General features: G+C 45.3%; 1 protein-coding gene across 1 annotated transcript in view; it reads left to right on the top strand.

The window, feature by feature from the left end:
• The window catches only part of LOC137332533 (speriolin-like protein), a 76,487-nt gene that overhangs the window by 20,510 nt on the left and 37,516 nt on the right, over positions 1-18,461 (top strand). Inside the window, exon 2 of the mRNA XM_067996444.1 lies at positions 14,045-14,260. Coding sequence (XP_067852545.1) covers positions 14,045-14,260 — 216 coding nt within the window. The remainder of the gene's footprint in view (positions 1-14,044; positions 14,261-18,461) is intronic.

Raw genomic sequence — 18,461 nt, forward strand, 5'->3', positions numbered from 1 at the left:
GAGTTCCCCAATCATCCCATCCTTCCCTATTCTAATATATGGCTGGGGAGTAATCCAGAGAATATCACTCTACTTCCTAAACTCCTAAACTCCCAAACTCCTTTTGCAGGACTTTAGGCCTATTCTTTCCTATATTGTTGGCTCCCACGTGGATCACAATGACTAGCTGCTTGTCCTCCTTTTTCATAACCTCCGGTCTTTCCTAAATGTTCCTTACCCTAGCACCAAGGAGGTGATACGTCATCGGACTCATAGTCATAGGAGCATGAGTAGGCCATTCAGCCCCTTGAGACTCTTCCGCTATTCAGTTAGATCATGGCTGATCTATATCTAAACTCCATCTACCTGCCTTAGTTCCAGAACCCTTAATAGCCATGCCTAATAAAAATCTATCAATCTCAGTTTTGAAATTTTCAATTGACCCCCAGCCTCAACAGCTTTTTAGGAGAGGGAGTTCCAGATTTCCACTACCCTTTGTGTGAAGAAGTGCTTTCTGACATCAGCCCTGATCGGCCTAGCTCTAATTTTAAGGTTATGCCCCCTTGTTCTGGACTCTTCCACCAGAGGGAATAGTTTCTCCCTTTCGACCCTATCAATTCCTTTAATCATCTTAAACACCTCAACTCGATTACCCCTCAATCTTCTATATTCAAGGGAATACAAGCCATGTCTATGCAACCTGCCCTTTTAGCCCCTGTAGCTCTAAAGTGGATGACCTCACACTTTCCCACATTGAACTCTATCTGCCACAGTTTTGCCCACTCACTTAATCTATCAATGTCCTGTTGCAACTTTCTGCTCCCACCTACACTATTTACTGTACCATCTAACTTAGTGTCATCAGCAAACTTAGATATGCAGTGCTGAATTCCTTCGGCAAAGACATTTGTAAATGGCCCCAGTACCGATCTCTGGGGGACATCACTAGTCACACTTTGCCAATTGCATACCCATTATCCCTATTCTCTGTCTCCACCTCCTAACTAATTCCCTATCCGAGCCATTAGGTTGCCTCCAATTCCATGCGCTCTCATTTTTGTTAACAGTCTCTCATGTGGAACCTTGTTGAATGCCTTCTGGAAGTCCGTATAAATAACATCCACAGAAACTCCCTTATCTACCACATTAGTTACCTCCTCAAAAAATTCAACTAGGTTCATTAGACATGACTTACCATTTACAAATCCACGCTGGCTCTCTCTGATCAGCTCATATTTGTCCAAATGCTCAGTCAATCTGTCCTAATAACAGATTCTAGTAACTTCCCTACAACTGACATTAGACTAATAAAGCCTATCATTTCCTAGTTAGTCTCTCTTACCCTTCCTAAGTAGTGGAGTGACATTGGCAATTTTCCAATCCAAGGGGACAATTCCTGAATTGAAAGAGTTTGGAAGATCATGACTAATGCATCAAAAATTTCCTCACCAATTCTTTTAATACCCTGGGGTGGAAACTATCGGGTCCTGAAGATCTGTCAACCATCAATCTCATTAGTTTCTCCATCACCATTTTTTAAACTTATATTGAATTTAGTTAATTCCTCCTCTTGATTTATTTTTAGTTTCCGTGTATCTTTGTTTTTTATTCTCTTGAACTGCGATGACTGATATAAAGTAGCTATTCAATAAGTCTGCCATTTCCTGATTAACAATTACAGTATTACCTGTGCCTGTCATTATGGGGTCCACATTATTCTTAACCAGCCTCTTTCTCTTTTAAAAACCTTTAGTGACGTCCTTGATACCCCTCGCAAGCTTTTTCTCGTATTCTCTTTTAGCAGCTGTTACCACTTCCCTTGTACATCTCTTTGCTGTTCTTTATATCTCTCCCAGTCTGCAGGATCTTGACTGTTTTTTGCCTTCGTATAAGCCCTTTCTTTTAGTTCTATACTATCTCTCACTTCCTTTGTTAGCCATGGTTGTTTAATTACACAAGTAGAGCTCTTGCCCTTTAGGGGTATGCACAGGTCTTGAATTGCACCAAATACTTTTTTTAACACCTCACACTGTTCATCCACAGTTTTATCCTTTTTTTTATTCTTTCATGGGATGTGGCCGTTGCTGGCGAGGCCGGCATTTATTGCCCATCCCTAATTGCCCTTGAGAAGGTGGTGGTGAGCCGCCTTCTTGAACCGCTGCAGTCCGTGTGGTGACGGTTCTCCCACAGTGCTGTTAGGAAGGGAGTTCCAGGATTTTGACCCAGCGACGATGAAGGAACGGCGATATATTTCCAAGTCGGGATGGTGTGCGACTTGGAGGGGAACGTGCAGGTTGTGTTGTTCCCATGTGCCTGCTGCTCTTGTCCTTCTAGGTGGTAGAGGTCGCAGGTTTGGGAGGTGCTGTTGAAGAAACCTTGGCGAGTTGCTGCAATGCATCCTGTGGATGGTACACACTGCAGCCACAGTGTGCCGGTGGTGAAGGGAGTGAATGTTTAGGGTGGTGGATGGGGTGCCAATCAAGCGGGCTGCTTTATCTTGGATGGTGTCGAGCTTCTTGAGTGTTGTTGCTTGCACTCATCCAAGCAAGTGGAGAGTATTCCATCACACTCCTGACTTGTGCCTTGTAGATGGTGGAAAGGCTTTGGGGAGTCAGGAGGTGAGTCACTCGCCGCAGAATACCCAGCCTCTGACCTGGTCTTGTAGGCACAGTATTTATATGGCTGGTCCAGTTAAGTTTCTGGTCAATGGTGACCCCCAGGATGTTGATGGTGGGGGATTCGGCGATGGTAATGCCGTTGAATGTCAAGGGGAGGTGGTTAGACTCTCTCTTGTTGAAGATGGTCATTGCCTGGCACTTATCTGACGCGAATGTTACTTGCCACTTATGAGCCCAAGCCTGGATGTTGTCCAGGTCTTGCTGCCTGCGGGCTCGGACTGCTTCATTATTTGAGGGGTTGCGAATGGAACTGAATACTGTGCAATCATCAGCGAACATCCCCATTTCTGACCTTATGATGGAGGGAAGGTCATTGATGAAGCAGCTGAAGATGGTTGGGCCTAGGACACTGCCTTGAGGAACTCCTGCAGCAATGTCCTGGGGCTGAGATGATTGGCCTCCAACAACCACTACCATCTTCCTTTGTGCTAGGTATGACTCCAGCCACTGGAGAGTTTTCCCCCTGATTCCCATTGACTTCAATTTTACTGGGGCTCCTTGGTGCCACACTCAGTCAAATGCTGCCTTGATGTCAAGGGCAGTCACTCTCACCTCACCTCACCTCTGGAATTCAGCTCTTTTGTCCATGTTTGGACCAAGGCTCTAATGAGGTCTGGAGCCGAGTGGTCCTGGCGGAACCCAAACTGAGCATCGGTGAGCAGGTTATTGGTGAGTAAGTGCCACCTGATAGCACTGTCGACGATACCTTCCATCACTTTGCTGATGATTGAGAGTGGACTGATGGGGCGGTAATTAGCCGGATTGGATTTGTCCTGCTTTTTGTGGACAGGACATACCTGGGCAATTTTCCACATTGTCGGGTAGATGCCAGTGTTGTAGCTGTACTGGAACAGCTTGGCTAGAGGCGCAGATAGTTCTGGAGCACAAGTCTTCAGCACTACAGCTGGGATGTTGTCGGGGCCCATATCCTTTGCTGTATCCAGTGCACTCAGCTGTTTCTTGATATCACGTGGAGTGAATCGAATTGGCTGAAGACTGGCTTCTGTGATGGTGGGGATATCGGGAGGAGGCCGAGATGGATCATCCACTCGGCACTTCTGGCTGAAGATGGTTGCAAACACTTCAGCCTTGTCTTTTGCACTCACGTGCTGGACTCCGCCATCATTGAGGATGGGAATGTTTGCAGAGCCTCCTCCTCTCGTTAGTTGTTTAATTGTCCACCACCATTCACGACTGGATGTGGCAGGACTGCAGAGCTTTGATCCAATCCGTTGGTTGTGGAATCGCTTAGCTCTGTCTATAGCATGTTGCTTCCGCTGTTTAGCACGTATGTAGTCCTGAGTTGTAGCTTCACCAGGTTGGCACCTCATTTTTAGGTACACCTGGTGCTGCTCCTGGCATGCTCTTCCAGACTCCTCATTGAACCAGGGTTGATCTCCTGGCTTGTTGGTAATGATAGAGTGAGGAATATGCCGGGCCATGACGTTACAGATTGTGATAATAGATCTGCCCAGCCTATTTCTGCCTCATCCCTCCAAAGTCAGCCTTACTTAAATTTAAAACCTTGACTCACCCTTCTTCCTTTCAAACCTAATATTGAATTCTATCATATTATGGTTACAGTTAGCTTGGTGTTCCCTTACCATTAGATTATTCACTAGTTTAGTTGGTTCAAGAACATATTGTTCCAGAAACTGCCCTGAATCTCAAGAAATTCGCTTCCTTTGGGACTCGAGCTGTTCTGCTTTCCCCAGTCTATGTGAAAATTAAAGTCTCCCATTATAATTACTCTGTTTTTGCAACAAGCTTCTATGATCTCTGTGTTTGTGTATCCCGTTACTTTATGACAGCTATCTGAAGGTCTATAAACAACTCCCACAAAAGTCTAGCATCCTTTTTTTATTTCTCAATTCTAACCATAGTCTGGATCACATAAGGTAGTGTCCACCTCTATAGCTATTAAATCTCCTCTTACTCCTGCATTCTGAACTGAGTTGCTCATCTTCCCACGCTCCCCCCCCCAAGAGTCATCTCATTTTTTGGTGCCATTGTATTCGATTTGATGGTCCTGTTTGGAGTCCTTATTCTCCTCATAGAAAGCCAGCGCTTCAAACTTGTTGGAGAGAATCATTCTCTAGTCATTCCTGCTGCTTGATTTCCCTGACCTGTGGATAGTCACCACTCCTTCCTCTACCACTACCGGCTCCCTATCTTTCAGTGGGGTGACTACCCTCTGGAACTCTTGCTTCAGAAACCTCTTTCCCTCCATGATGTGTCAGATTGTCTCCAATTCTGCCTCATGATCACAGATCTTGAGCTCAAGTAATCTCAGTTGAGATATTTCTCACAGACGTGTTTGAGTTAACATCTACTACTCCAAACTCTTACATCCCGCAGGAACTGCACATCATTGTTCCTTCCTGTGTTGCCATTCTACTTGAAATTCAATTATCAACTACTCTGCTCCTCCTTCATCCTTTGCCTGAATTCTCATTCTAGCTAAATTCCTACTATGGAAGTACTGTTCTCACTCTGTTCCTACCTCATCCTGTTACCTGTTCACTCTGCTTACTCATTGGGGGCGAAGTGAAAATATTTTTAATTACTGATCAGGATTAGTATGATTGCGGGGAGTCTAGGTGCTCCAGGCACCTAAATCTGGGCCGGCAGATGTAGAATAAATACCAAAGCAGAAGAGTATTTCAAAGAGAAGATGAGGAGAGTGACTGGGGGAATCAGTAAATAAACATGTGGCTACTTTAATAAATATAAATTGCATAAAAAACAATCTCTTGTATATAGTCATGCTCATAATTTTCTAAAAATAAAGTACAAAGGTTTTGACGATAGGTCTTCAACCTGAAATGTTAACTCTGTTTCTTTCTCCACAGATGCTGCCTGAGTTGCTGAGCTTCTCCAGCATTTTCTGTTTTTATTACAAAAGTTTTTGGTTCATATTGTCTTAATTTTTTTAGCTTCAGTTACCTGATAGGCTTCTCGGTTTATCCATCACGAGATAGAAGAAGGATGGTCAGAGCTTGTCCTGGTACACTCTGTGACTAGCTAGTTCTACTGTCAATCAAATCAAAGACACCCTCGTGTGTGATACACTTCCTTCCCCTTCAGCTTCAATATGTAGTTGTTTTAATTGGAATCATAAGGGAGCGATCCATAATTTGCATTCAAATACCAATTAGAAGAGGGAGAGACTTTCCATGGTTGACAAAATCCTGGAACTCCCTTCCTAACAGCACTGTGGGAGAACCATCACCACACGGACTGCAGCGGTTCAAGCAGGCGGCTCACTACCACCTTCTCAAGGGCAATTAGGGATGGGCAATAAATGCCGGCCTCGCCAGTGACGCCCACATCCCATAAACGAATAAACAAAACACTCCAGCAAATCAAGAGGAAACATGGCATTTACAGAAAAAGCAGTCAGCAATGGCCAATCCAATAATTCAAGTTCTAGCCAAATACTCCAAGTTGAGTCTCAAGCACCTGGCATTTTTTCAGAATTATTTAATTTTTTTGACTTTTTTTAATAAATATTATGCCGATTGGTCAATTTTCAGCTGGGGAAAACTCAAGTGCTGGCTTAAGCTCACTTCACAAATTTTTGGAACATTTGAATTGATCATTTCCTGCTACTTTTAAATTTAGGATTGATATTTCCTGCTGCTTGCTAGTTCAAGATTCGATAGCATTTAAGAAAAAGAGAGATTTGATTTTTCAGTTTTTGCTGTTTACTCAACCTTTTACTAATTGCATCAAACTACTTTTGATTCGTTAACATTCAGCAAATTGTACCTTTCATTGGTGATTTAGCACATAAGTCCTTATTTTAGTCAGTCACTAACTTTTGCCCTGTGGATATGAACATCCTGATGTGTGATGCACTGAGCTGTGATACTTTGGATGATGTAACTAATGAACCATATGTAAGACTTTCAAATATGACGTGACAGTTTTTTTAAAGAAAAAATAGCACTGTTTATATTTATTGTGCACTGAGGTACCGTGGTGTTCTTAGAATTGATTGGTGTCTGCATACACGATTCTGGGATCTGATTGGTTTCTGGTTCGGTGTACAGGACACTAATGTAAATCCTGGGCTCTGATTAGTTAAAAGGACTCTAAACAGTGGTGGTAGTTTGGAACTCTCTTCCGCAAATGGCAGTTGATGCCAGCTCAATTGTTAATTTTAAATATGAGATTGATAGATTTTTGTCAATCAAAGGTATTAAGGGGTATGTGGAATTAGGTCACAGGTCAGCAATGATCTCATTGAATGGCGGAACAGGCTTGAGGGGCTAAATGGCCTATTCCTGTTCCTATCTTCCTATGCGGCCGCAAACGTGACTCCAGGATGGTATGTTGCCTCCCTGGTGCGAGGGTCAGGGATGTCACGGAGCGGCTGCAGGGCATTCTGGAGGGGGAGGGTGAACAGCCAGTAGTCGTGGTCCATATTGGTACCAACGACATAGGTAAAAAAAGGGATGAGGTCCTGCAAGGTGAATTTAAGGAGTTAGGAGGTAAATTAAAAAGCAGGACTTCAAAGGTAGTGATCTCAGGATTACTATCGGTGCCACGTGCTAGTGAGTACAGGAACAGGAGAATAGACAGGATGAATGCGTGGCTGCAGGGATGGTGTAGGAGGGAGGGATTTAGATTCCTGGGACATTGGGACCGGTACAAGCGTGACGGGTTACACCCGAGCAGGACCGGGACCATTGTCCTCGCGGGGGTGTTTGCTAGTGCTGTTGGGGAAGGTTTAAACTAGAGTGGCAGGGGGATGGGAACCTTAGCGGGGAGTCAGAAGGGAATAAAGTTGAGAGCAGCAAGAGAGGGGAAGACCCAGGGGAAATCTACAATACAAATAGTACAAACAGTTGTTCAAGAACAAGTGAAAGGGAAAAGCGTAGAGCAGCGGAAAGAAAGTGTACTTTAGGCACGACAGATAAAATAAAAACTAGAAGGCGTAAGGCGATTAACCCAGCATCAAAGCTGTGGCAGGGGGTTGGGAACCTGAGCAGGGAGACAGAGGAAAGCGTGTCAGGAAGGGACAGAAGGTATGGAGTAAAAGGTAAAGTGTTAAAAGAGGAAAAAGCAGGAACTAAGTGTCACAAAACATATTTGAAAGTTCTTTATCTGAATGCAGGTAGCATTCGTAACAAAATGGATGAGTTAACAGCACAAATAACTACGTATGGGTATGATCTTGTGGCTATTACAGAAACATGGCTGCAGGGTGACAACGACTGGGAATGAAATATGCCAGGGTATTTAATAATCAGGAAGGACAGGCAGGAAGGAAGGGGAGGTGGGGTGGCTATGTTAACAAAGGAAGGAATCACTGTAATACAGAGAAATGATATTGGGACAAAGGATCAGGATAATGAAACAGTTTGGGTAGAGATAGGAATAATAAGGGGAAAAAAACACGAGTGGGCGTAGTATATAGGCCTCCTAATAGTTGCAACTCTGCTGGAAGAAGTATTAATCAGGAAATAGTCGGGGCATGTAATAAGGGAACAGCTATAATTATGGGGGATTTTAACTATCAAATTAACTGGACAAATCAAATTGGGCAGGGCAGCCTTGAGGAAGAGTTTATTGAGTGTATTAGGGATGGATTTCTTGAGCAGTATGTAACTGATCCTACAAGGGGGCAAGCAACCTTGGACCTGGTCCTGTGTAATGAGCCAGGATTAATTAATAATGTCCTAGTTAAGGATCCCCTTGGAATGAGTGACCATAACATGGTCACATTCCATATCCAATTAGAGGGTGAGAAGGTTGGTTCTCAAACAAGCGTACTGAGCTTGAATAAAGGAGACTATGATGGTATGAGAGCGGAATTGATTAAAGTGGACTGGGAAAATCAATTAAAGGGTAAGACGGTACATGAGCAGTGGTGTTCATTTAAGGAGTTATTTTACAACTTTCAAAAAATATATATTCCACTGAGGAAAAAAGGGTGTAAAAGAAATGACAGCCATCCGTGGCTAAGTAAAGAAATTAAGGATAGTATCCAACTAAAAACAAGGACCTATAAGGTAGCCAAACTTAGTGGGAGGATAGAAGATTGGGAAGTCTTCAAAAGACAGCAAAAAGTAACTAAAAGATTGATTAAGAAAGGGAAGATAGATTATGAAAATAAATTAGCAAAAAATATAAAAACAGAGAGCAAGGGCCTGATTTTAGCAGGCCTGCGGGTTTCCGGCGGGTTGGGTTTCGGGAGCGTGGCCTCCGCGCCCGGTGAAATTAGTGGGTTGCCCGCGCGATCGTAGCAGGCAATCCACTAATTGGTTTCACTTACCTGCTCCTCCGGGGTGCGCAGTACGATCTGTCAGCTGGAGGCTCTCTAGTTAAAGGGGCAGTCCTCCACTGACAGATGCTGCATCCAATGGAACAAATTACAGCATGGAGCAGCCCAGGGGGAAGGCTGCTCCCAGTTTAATGATGCCTCACCCCAGGTATCATCAGATGGGGTGAGGAGGAGGGGGGGGACAGAGATCTTCCACCCGGCGGGCGGGAGGAAGCGGCCCACCTCTGCCACCAAGAAGGCCTGGCTCGAGGTGGCAGAGGGGGTCACCCGCGCCACCAACATATCGCCCACCTGCATACAGTACAGGAGGCGCTCCAATGACCGCAGTAGGTCAGCCACAGTGAGAACACGTAGTCTTTCCCCTGCACTCCGTCTGCCACAACACTGCCCCCACCCCACATCTCCTTCGGCACCGCCAACACTACTCTGTCACATCACCCCTCATACCCACTCAAACCCCATCCTCATCTTACCTGCACCTACTCACCTCGCCAGTACTCACCCCGCCATTAATACACAACCCAATCCTCATACAATCTCATGGCTCTATCCCATACTCACCCTCTCGTGCATCTCCATCACGGCCAGCCTCACTCAACCTGCCACCACCTGTGCTGCAGCCACAGGGCATGCATCACATATGTTCAGTAGGCAGTGTAAGGCAAACGTGTCGTGAGCATGAAGGGGATGCACAAGGGTGTCTGAGGGTTTGCTATGGGTGTTACCTATATTGAATTTCAGAGCAACAAACATCACACATTATATTGGCACCACCACTGCCATGTCTCCGCGAATCCTGTCTGTTGTGTCCAATAATGCCCGCACCTGGGTATCACCATGAGGACCCACCACTGATGCCACCCATTGTGTTACTGCAGAGTAGGTTCAGGTGTATTTGCAGGGCTCTTCCGCGCAGACGACTGAGAGACATCAGCGGTGTACCTGGCTGCACCCTGGAAGGATGCGGAGGAGAAGTTGTGGAGGGCAGTGGTGACTTTGGCAGCGACAGGTAAGCAGATGGTGCTGGGGCCAGCCAGGAGCAGCTCGGCATGAAAGATACTGCAGATCTCAACGACTACATGTCGAGTGAATTTGCGCCTCCGTGTGCCCTGCTGCTTGGAGAGGTGCGGGGAGCTGCGCCTCGGTCTGTGGACCCTGTGGCGAGGGTAGTGCCCTCTGCGACGCGTCTCTCTCTGTGCTGTACAGGTGGATGTGTCACAGCACTCTGTTGTGGAGCTCCACGTGTCAGAAGTGGACGGCGTGGATGGCGAGGCTGGTGATGCTGTTCGCCCTCCGAGGAGGTCATGACTGCAGCTACGGCGGCCCCCATCCGCAATATGTACATCTGAGGGGGTCCACAAGGTAGGCACATGTCTCCGGACCCCGGGGTGAGTGTGCAGGTTGGTGACTTTGACCGTCCGGAGTGGGGTGGTGGAGGCCACACTTTGTCCCAAGTGACAGAGCGGCCTCCTGCAATGGGTGAGGGTCTCCCCCCCCGCCCCCCCCCCCCCACCTGTCAAATGGACCTTTGCAGCTGCCACAGGCTGACGGCTGCAACACGTCCAGTTCAACTAGGACTGTTTCCCCCAGTGTGTGAAACAGTCCCATGTTTCCCCAAAATCACACACAGTCCCTTAATCAGGTCAGTTAATGACCTGAAGAAGCAAAATAAATAACCTCAAGTGGCATCCCGCTGGCTTTAATTGCCTGCGGGATTCCCACCAGCGGGGGCCACGCACACACCCCCGCACGTCATCGGGGAACCCGGAAGTGGGCGGGATCGTGGCGCGATCCGGTCACGTGCCTGGATATCGGGATTTTCGGGGCCCCCCCATGGAAACCCACAGGAAACCCGACGGTAAAATTGAGCCCCAAGAGTTTCTATAGTTATATAAAAAGAAAAAGAGTGGCTAAGGCAAACGTAGGTCCCTTAGAGGATGAGACCGGGAAATTAATGGTGGGAAACATGGAGATGGCAAAAATGCTGAACAAATATTTTGTTTCAGTCTTTACGGTAGAGGACACTAAGAATATCCCAACACTGGACAAACAGGGGGCTCTAGGGGGGGAGGAGCTAAATACGATTAAAATCACTAAGAAATTGGTACTCAGTAAATTAATGGGACTCAAGGCGGATAAATCCCCTGGACCTGATGGCTTACATCCTAGGGTCTTGAGGGAAGTGGCAGTAGGGATTGTGGATGCTTTGGTAATAATTTTCCAAAATTCTCTGGACTCGGCAAAGGTCCCAACATATTGGAAAACTGCAAATGTAACACCCTTATTTTAAAAGGGTAGGAGGCAGAAGGCTGGAAATTATAGACCAGTTAGCCTAACATCAGTGGTGGGTAAAATTTTGGAGTCTATTATTAAGGAGACAGTAGCAGAACATTTGGATAAACATAATTTAATAGGACAAAGTCAGCATGGCTTTACGAAGGGGACGTCATGTCTGACAAATTTGCTTGAGTTCTTTGAGGAAATAACGTACAGGGTGGATAAAGGGGAACCAGTGGACGCAGTGCATTTGGACTTCCAGAAGGCATTCGACAAGGTGCCACATAAAAGATTATTGCTCAAGATAAAGAATCACTGGATTGGGGGTAATATTCTGGCATGGGTGGAGGATTGGTTATCTAACAGGAAGCAGAGAGTTGCGATAAATGGTTCCTTCTCGGACTGGCAACCAGTAGCCAGTGGTGTTCCGCAGGGGTCGGTGCTGGGTCCCCAACTCTTTACAATCTATATTAACGATTTGGAGGAGGGGACCGAGTGTAACATATCAAAGTTTTCAGATGATACAAAGATGGGAGAGAAAGTAGAGAGTGAGGAGGACATAAAAAACCTACAAGGGGATATAGACAGGCTGGGTGAGTGGGCGGAGATTTGGCAGATGCAATACAATATTGGAAAATGAGAGGTTATGCATATTGGCAGGAAACTGGAAAGTACTGCAGTACAAAGGGATCTGGGGGTCCTAGTGCAAGAAAATCAAAAAGTTAGTATGCAGGTGCAGCAGGTGATCAAGAAGGCCAATGGAATGTTGGCTTTTATTGCTGGGGGATAGAATATAAAAACAGGGAGGTATTGCTGCATTTATATAAGGTATTGGTGAGACCGCACCTGGAATACTGCATACAGTTTTGGTGTCCATACTTAAGAAAAGACATACTTGCTCTCGAGGCAGTACAAAGAAGGTTCACTCGGTTAATCCCGGGGATGAGGGGGCGGACATATGAGGAGAGGTTGAGTAGATTGGGACTCTACTCATTGGAGTTCAGAAGAATGAGAGGCGATCTTATTGAAACATATAAGATTGTGAAGGGGCTTGATCGGGTGGATGCGGTAAGGATGTTCCCAAGGATGGGTGAAACTAGAACGAGGGGGCATAATCTTAGAATAAGGGGCTGCACTTTCAAAACTGAGATGAGAAACTTCTTCACTCAGAGGGTGGTAGGTCTGTGGAATTTGCTGCCCCAGGAAGCTGTGGAAGCTGCATCATTAAATAAATTTAAAACAGAAATCGACAGTTTCCTAGAAGTAAAGGGAATTAGGGGTTACGGGGAGCGGGCAGGAAATTGGACATGAATTTAGATTTGAGGTTAGGATCAGATCAGCCATGATCTTATTGAATGGCGGAGCAGGCTCGAGGGGCCGATTGGCCTACTCCTGCTCCTATTTCTCATGTTCTTATGTTCCTAAAATTGTATAAACTTGTCAGCTTGGCTCAGTTGATAGGTTTCTTTCCTGTAGGTCAGACAATTATGGGTTTTAGCCCCAGGGCATTATCAGGCTGACACTCCAGTGCAGTATTGAGGGAGTGCTACATTATCAGAAGAGCTGACCTTTAGATGAGTTATTAAGCTCAGGACCCTTCTACCTGTTCATCTGGAAGTTAAAAATTTTATGGCATATTCAAAAAAGAGTAGGGAATTGTAAGTAATCTGTTAAGGATTTGATCTCTTATACTAAGGCTGTGAGTATGTCTTGTTCCAAAGGTTAAGATTTTATTAAGAAGTTACAAACTAAGTTGTAAAGATGTTAAATTCAAGAATACGATTATAACATACTAAATAAGATGGTGAGATACAACAAAAGTTTTACAACGAAAAAGTTGCGAGTTAAACCATCTCGAAGTCCTTGTGATAATAATTGATCGATCCAGTCTTCGCGCTGAGAATATTCTAACTAGTAAGCTTTAAGTCTTGAATTATAAACATTATAACCACCCATTAGTTCTCACAGGACCTTGATCCCCTCTCCCTTTTTGGGCCTGCATATCAGTCTTTCTGTCTCTTTCCACAAAAAGGCAGATATCGGCAAATAATGCTTTCCCATGGCATCATTAGATAATAATGGAGACATGGGGGGAATTTTAACCTCCAAGAACGGGTGGGTTGGGGCGGGTGGGTAGTTAAAATATTTGATTCTTGGTGTGCAACTGCAAGCCGGCTCCAACGCGCCCACTTCTGGGTTTAACCCAGGCGCATTTGGATGCGCGCGAGTAACGAACTCTCTGCATTCAGGACCGTAATTAATTCAGGCAGGCGTGTATTTATATTATCAATTAATGTCCTTGTGAGACGTTAAGTAGGTATTTTTAAATTGAATTTGATTGAACTTTAAATTTAACGTTTCCAGCATGAATGTGATGTGCTGCCTGCATTCGTACCAACTGGCACGGTAGCCAGCGTCCCACCCCCACCCCCATCACTAGTTTTTGGGCACGATCCGAATTCTAGGCCTTGAAGTTCTGCTCCACGACAATTCTGATGGTGGAGCAGGGACCCCAGAATTTTGGATCTGTAGTTTTTGCTTCATAGAAAACTTGCTCCACTTATAGAAGCTGTCTTTATGACATGAGCACAAATCAAAAGTGTTGGGTGAAAGCTTGAACTGTAGCCGAGAAAACTAATGTAAACATTTATGTCACAGTAATTTATTTTAGTCTCAGAAATGTGATTTTTCGAGAATATTCCTTTAATAGCCCATGTTACTAAATGGTTATTTGCTCAATATCATTGCACTTGTGATGTGATAGTTAAACTGCCGCTGTGCAAGTTTTGAACTACTTCTGTTCTTTGTTTAATAACAGTACCAAAACGATGCAGAAGTACAGGTGTGAGAAGAGCTGCATCGGCATGTGCTCCAATTCAACAAAGACCGAGAAGGCGTCAACGCACCGTTGAGTTTGGAGCTCCCATCGCCAATATACTTCAAGACAATCCCCCTGCTGAAAGTGCTGCTGCTGAAAATAATCCTAGAAGGAGGGACGATATTCAGGCTGTGGCGTTGAATGGCCATGAGAGAGGTATTAATGCTACTAACAGAAAGGGGAAATTTGTGTTTTTAATATTTATTTGTTTAAGGGCAGCATGGCACATTGGATCTGTAATGTTGTGTCTCTGGAATGCAAGTCAGTGTTTGTAATTTCTCATATGGAGAAATCTGGATCTGAACCGGGCTAAAAGAATTCTAAGCAAACTGGCGGTTGGGAATGGTGGAGAGGGCTTAGAATCATAGAATCATAGAAGTTTACAACATGGAAACAGGCCCTTCGGCCCAACATGTCCATGTCGCCCAGTTTATACCACTAAGCTAGTCCCAATTGCCTGCACTTGGCCCATATCCCTCTATACCCATCTTACCCATGTAACTGTCCAAATGCTTTTTAAAAGACAAAATTGTACCCGCCTCTACTACTGCCTCTGGCAGCTCGTTCCAGACACTCACCACCCTTTGAGTGAAAAAATTGCCCCTCTGGACCCTTTTGTATCTCTCCCCTCTCACCTTAAATCTATGCCCCCTCGTTATAGACTCCCCTACCTTTGGGAAAAGATTTTGACTATCTACCTTATCTATGCCCCTCATTATTTTATAGACTTCTATAAGATCACCCCTAAACCTCCTACTCTCCAAGGAAAAAAGTCTCAGTCTATCCAACCTCTCCCTATAAGTCAAACCATCAAGTCCCGGTAGCATCCTAGTAAATCTTTTCTGCACTCTTTCTAGTTTAATAATATCCTTTCTATAATAGGGTGACCAGAACTGTACACAGTATTCCAAGTGTGGCCTTACTAATGTCCTGCACAACTTCAACAAGACATCCCAACTCCTGTATTCAATGTTCTGACCAATGAAACCAAGCATGCTGAATGCCTTCTTCACCACCCTATCCACCTGTGACTCCACTTTCAAGGAGCTATGAACCTGTACTCCTAGATCTCTTTGTTCTATAACTCTCCCCAACGCCCTACCATTAACGGAGTAGGTCCTGGCCCGATTCGATCTACCAAAATGCATCACCTCACATTTATCTAAATTAAACTCCATCTGCCATTCATCGGCCCACTGGCCCAATTTATCAAGATCCCGTTGCAATCCTAGATAAGCTTCTTCACTGTCCACAATGCCACCAATCTTGGTGTCATCTGCAAACTTACTAACCATGCCTCCTAAATTCTCATCCAAATCATTAATATAAATAACAAATAACAGCGGACCCAGCACCGATCCCTGAGGCACACCGCTGGTCACAGGCCTCCAATTTGAAAAACAACCCTCTACAACCACCCTCTGTCTTCTGTTGTCAATCCAATTTTGTATCCAATTGGCGACCTCACCTTGGATCCCGTGAGATCTAACCTTATGTAACAACCTACCATGCGGTACCTTGTCAAAGGCTTTGCTAAAGTCCATGTAGACCACGTCTACTGCACAGCCCTCATCTATCTTCTTGGTTACCCCTTCAAAAAACTCAATCAAATTCGTGAGACATGATTTTCCACTCACAAAACCATGCTGACTGTTCCTAATCAGTCCCTGCCTCTCCATATGCCTGTAGATCCTGTCTCTCAGAATACCCTCGAACAACTTACCCACCACTGGTCTGTAGTTCCCAGGCTTTTCCCTGCCTCCCTTCTTAAACAAAGCCACAACATTTGCTACCCTCCAATCTCCAGCCACCTCACCTGTAGCTGTCGATGATTCAAATATCTCTGCTAGGGGACCCGCAATTTCCTCCCTAACCTCCCATAACGTCCTGGGATAGATTTCATCAGGTCCCGGAGATTTATCTACCTTGATGCGCGTTAAGACTTCCAGCACCTCCCTCTCTGTAATATGTACACTCCTCAAGACATCACTATTTATTTCCCCAAGTTCCCTAACATCCATGCCTTTCTCAACCGTAAATACCGATGTGAAATATTCATTCAGGATCTCACCCATCTCTTGTGGTTCCGCCCATAGATGACCTTGTTGATCCTTAAGAGGCCCTACTCTCTCCCTCATTACTCTTTTGCCCTTTATGTATTTGTAGAAGCTCTTTGGATTCTCCTTCGCCTTATCTGCCAAAGCAATCTCATGTCCCCTTTTTGCCCTCCTGATTTCTCTCTTAACTCTACTCCGGCAATCTCTATACTCTTCAAGGGATCCACTTGATCCCAGCTGTCTATGCATGTCATATGCCTCCTTCTTCTTTTTGACGAGGGCCTCAATCTCCCGAGACAGCCAAGGTTCCCTACTTCTACCAGCCTTGCCCTTCACTTTATAAGGAATGTGCTTACCCTGAACCCTGGTTAACATACTTTTGAAAGCCTCCCACTTACCAGACGTCCCTTTGCCTGCCAACAGACTCTCCCAATCAACTTCTGAAAGTTCCTGTCTAATACCATCAAAATTGGCCTTTCCCCAATTTAGAATTTTAACTTTTGGGCCAGACCTATCCTTCTCCATAGCTATCTTAAAACTAATGGAATTATGATCACTGGTCCCAAAGTGATCCCTCACTAACACTTCTGTCACCTGCCCTTCCTTATTTCCCAAGAGGAGGTCAAGTTTTGCTCCCTCTCTAGTCGGGCCATCCACATACTGAATGAGAAATTCCTCCTGAATACACTCAACAAATTTCTCTCCATCCAAGCCCCTAATGCTATGGCTGTCCCAGTCAATGTTGGGAAAGTTAAAGTCCCCTACTATTACCACCCTATTTTTCTTGCAGCTGTCTGTAATCTCCTTACATATTTGCTCCTCAATTTCCCGTTGACTATTTGGGGGTCTGTAGTACAATCCTATCAAGGTGATCTCTCCCTTCTTATTTTTCAGTGCTACCCATATGGACTCCCTGGGCGAACCCTCGGATATATCCTCTCTCACTACTGCCGTGATGTTCTCCCTAATCAAGAACGCAACTCCCCCTCCTCTCTTACCTCCTGCTCTATCTTTCCTATAGCATCTGTACCCTGGAACATTGAGCTGCCAGTCCTGCCCCTCCCTTAGCCATGTTTCAGTAATAGCTATAACATCCCAGGCCCATGTATTCATCCATGCCCTGAGTTCATCTACCTTGCCCATCAGACTTCTTGCATTGAAATAAATGCAGTTTAATCTCGACTTCCCTTGGTCTTTGCCCTGCTTTCTCAGACCATCTGTCCGGTCATGTTTTGTACACTCTCCCTTACTGCCTTTTGTTTCTGTCACCACTTTACTTCCCACTGACTTCCTGCATCGGATCCCACCCCCCTGCCACTTTAGTTTAAACCCTCCCCAACAGCACTAGAAAACACTCCCCCCAGGACATTGGTTCCAGTCCTGCCCAGATGCAGACCGTCCAATTTGTACTGGTCCCACCTCCCCCAGAACCGGTTCCAATGTCCTAGGAATTTGAATCCCTCCCTCTTGCACCATCTCTCAAGCCACGTATTCATCCTAGCTATCCTGTCATTCCTACTCTGACTAGCCCGTGGCACTGGTAGCAATCCTGAGATTACTACCTTTGAGGTCCTACTTTTTAGTTTAACTCCTAACTCCCTAAATTCAGCTCGGGAGGAATTAATCGGCATACTTTCCATACATTGCTCTTGCTGACTGAATCAAGAGTGATTTTTGGAGAGATTTGGATGTATTTCACTTTCCAATCTTTTTGCTTGCGTTAGAGAGAAAGAAAATAACAAAAGGGGAGATAAATAAAAACAAGTAGTGGTATATTTTGTTTTTTTTAGTTAGAAGAGGACCTTTTGTAGATTTAAATGTCCACCATTCAAAATGGTGGCTGACAGAATTTTTCCTCTTCAAGTTTGTGAAATGTGAATGTTTTAACAGGAGCACTGCTGCTCCTCTTGGTCTCACAAAAATAAAAGATAAAGGGCCCGATATTAGAAGGGAGGCGGGTTGCCAGCGGGGGGGTCGACTGGGCGCGAGGGTATCCCGCCCAGTAAAATCGGTGGGTTCCCCATGCGATCGTAAATAAATTGAAGCCACTTAACTTGGCTTCTGGGTTTCACACTGGAAAGCTGCACAGAGGGCGGACTGCGCACCCGCATCATAGGCTGTCAGCTGGAGGAGTCCTATTTAAAGGGGCAGTCCTCCACTGACTGATGCTGCAGAAAGGAGCCAAAATTACAGCCTGGAGCAGCCCAGGGGGAAGGCTGCTCCCAGATTTAATGATGCCTCACTCCAGGTCCTACTGGATGGGGTGAGGAGGAGGGGGAGGACAGTGATCTTCTCCCCGG

Source organism: Heptranchias perlo, chromosome 2 (genome assembly GCF_035084215.1).
Source record: "Heptranchias perlo isolate sHepPer1 chromosome 2, sHepPer1.hap1, whole genome shotgun sequence".
In the NCBI taxonomy this organism is placed as follows: Eukaryota; Metazoa; Chordata; class Chondrichthyes; order Hexanchiformes; family Hexanchidae; genus Heptranchias; species Heptranchias perlo.